A 1593-nucleotide genomic window follows, 5' to 3' on the forward strand; every position below is an offset into this window, starting at 1 on the left:
CTGCCCCCCAGGCTGTCCCCACGCACGGAGTGGAAAGAGGGGGGTGTGAAGCAAGGGCTTGTGACACCCCCCCCCTCCAACACACCCCCCCTGTCACGGGGAAAGCCCCCGGAGCAGCATCCCTGCCCTGGCACAAGGGAGGCCCGGTTTTGTGGGTGATGGCTGAACCCCTGTCTGGCCGCTTCGTTAGTGGCAAACCTAATGAGAGGCAGCGAGGAGACAGCACGTCTGGGAGCCCACTGCTCCCCAGTGCTGGAGGCGCCTGGAGAACTGGAAAGGACTGGGAGGGCTCTTGAGTTAATGGCTGCCTTGTCCCCGTTGGGTGCCTGGGTGTTGTGAGCTTTCTGGCAGGGTGGCACTGGCACTGCAGCCCTCACCCGTTAGTACAGCTGGGGAAACTGAGGCATGGGGGGGGTGATGTGAGCTGCCTCGGGGTGTGTGACAGGCTGGGGGACAGGAACCTGCTGCTCTGGGGGGAGAAGGGGACGGTCCCACCATCCTCCCCCCCACCGCAGCCTTGGTGGGGAGAGAAGATGGGAAGGAAAAGCAGCAGCGGGAAGAGGAGGGGGTGAGAGGTGGAGGGAGGGCTCCTTCTGCCCAAAGCAGCCCCATTTCCTGCATGTCCAAAGTTACTGTGCCCATGTTTTAGGGTGGCCAAGGCAGGGATGGCTGCTCTCCTGCTGGGCAGCAAGAAAAGTAGAGGGAGAAAGGTGTTTCTGCCGTGCAAAGGTGCCACGGGTGGGTGGGCAGCCGGGGGCACGGGAGGCTGCGCAGCCCTCACCTGTTAGCACAGCTGGGGAAACTGAAGCACGGGGGGGTGGTGTGAGCTGCCTCGGGGTGTGTGACAGGCTGGGGGACAGGAACCTGCTGCTCTGGGGGGAGAAGGGGACGGTCCCACCATCCTCCCCCCCACCGCAGCCTTGGTGGGGAGAGAAGATGGGAAGGAAAAGCAGCTGCGGGAGAGGAGGGGGTGAGAGGTGGAGGGAGGGTTCCTTCTGCCCAAAGCAGCCCTATTTCCTGCACGTCCAAAGTTACTGTGCCCATGTTTTAGGGTGGCCAAGGCAGGGATGGCTGCTCTCCTGCTGGGCAGCAAGAAAAGTAGAGGGAGAAAGGTGTTTCTGCCGTGCAAAGGTGCCACGGGTGGGTGGGCAGCCGGGGGCACGGGAGGCTGCAGCACCCACTGCACGGCGGTGGGGAGGAGGGTGCCTTTTTTTGCCCCCCCTTCCTGGTTCATGCTGCTTCTCCCTGCTTGGCAGGACAGCTTGGTGTACCTGCTGAACCGCGAGCAGCACACGGTGGGCCAGAGGACGCAGGCCAGCAAGCCCAGCATCAGCCTCTCAGCCCCTGACATCCTCCCCCTGCACTGCACCATCAGGAAGCTCCGACCTTCCCGCCATCGCTCGGAGGAGAAGCTGGTGCTGGAACCCATCTCCGGAGCTGGCATCTCCATCAACTTCGCCCAGGTGGCCCAGACGGTGGTGCTGAGGCACGGGGACCTCCTCTCCTTGGGGCTCTACTACCTGCTCCTCTACAAGGACCCCATGAAGGCGCAACCGCTGCCAGCGCAGACTCTGCTGAGGCTGCGAGCCCTGC

The 1593-nt window shown here is 63.7% G+C and overlaps 1 protein-coding gene across 1 annotated transcript in view; it reads left to right on the forward strand.

The window, feature by feature from the left end:
- Window positions 1-158: 158 nt before the first annotated feature.
- The window catches only part of LOC106890395 (ras-associating and dilute domain-containing protein-like), a 10179-nt gene continuing 8744 nt past the window's right edge, over window positions 159-1593 (forward strand). The window contains exons 1-2 of the mRNA XM_014946188.1: window positions 159-185; window positions 1257-1586. Of these exons, the coding sequence (XP_014801674.1) occupies window positions 159-185; window positions 1257-1586 (357 nt within the window). The remainder of the gene's footprint in view (window positions 186-1256; window positions 1587-1593) is intronic.

Source organism: Calidris pugnax, unplaced genomic scaffold (assembly GCF_001431845.1).
Source record: "Calidris pugnax isolate Ruff unplaced genomic scaffold, ASM143184v1 scaffold123, whole genome shotgun sequence".
Classification (NCBI taxonomy): domain Eukaryota; kingdom Metazoa; phylum Chordata; class Aves; order Charadriiformes; family Scolopacidae; genus Calidris; species Calidris pugnax.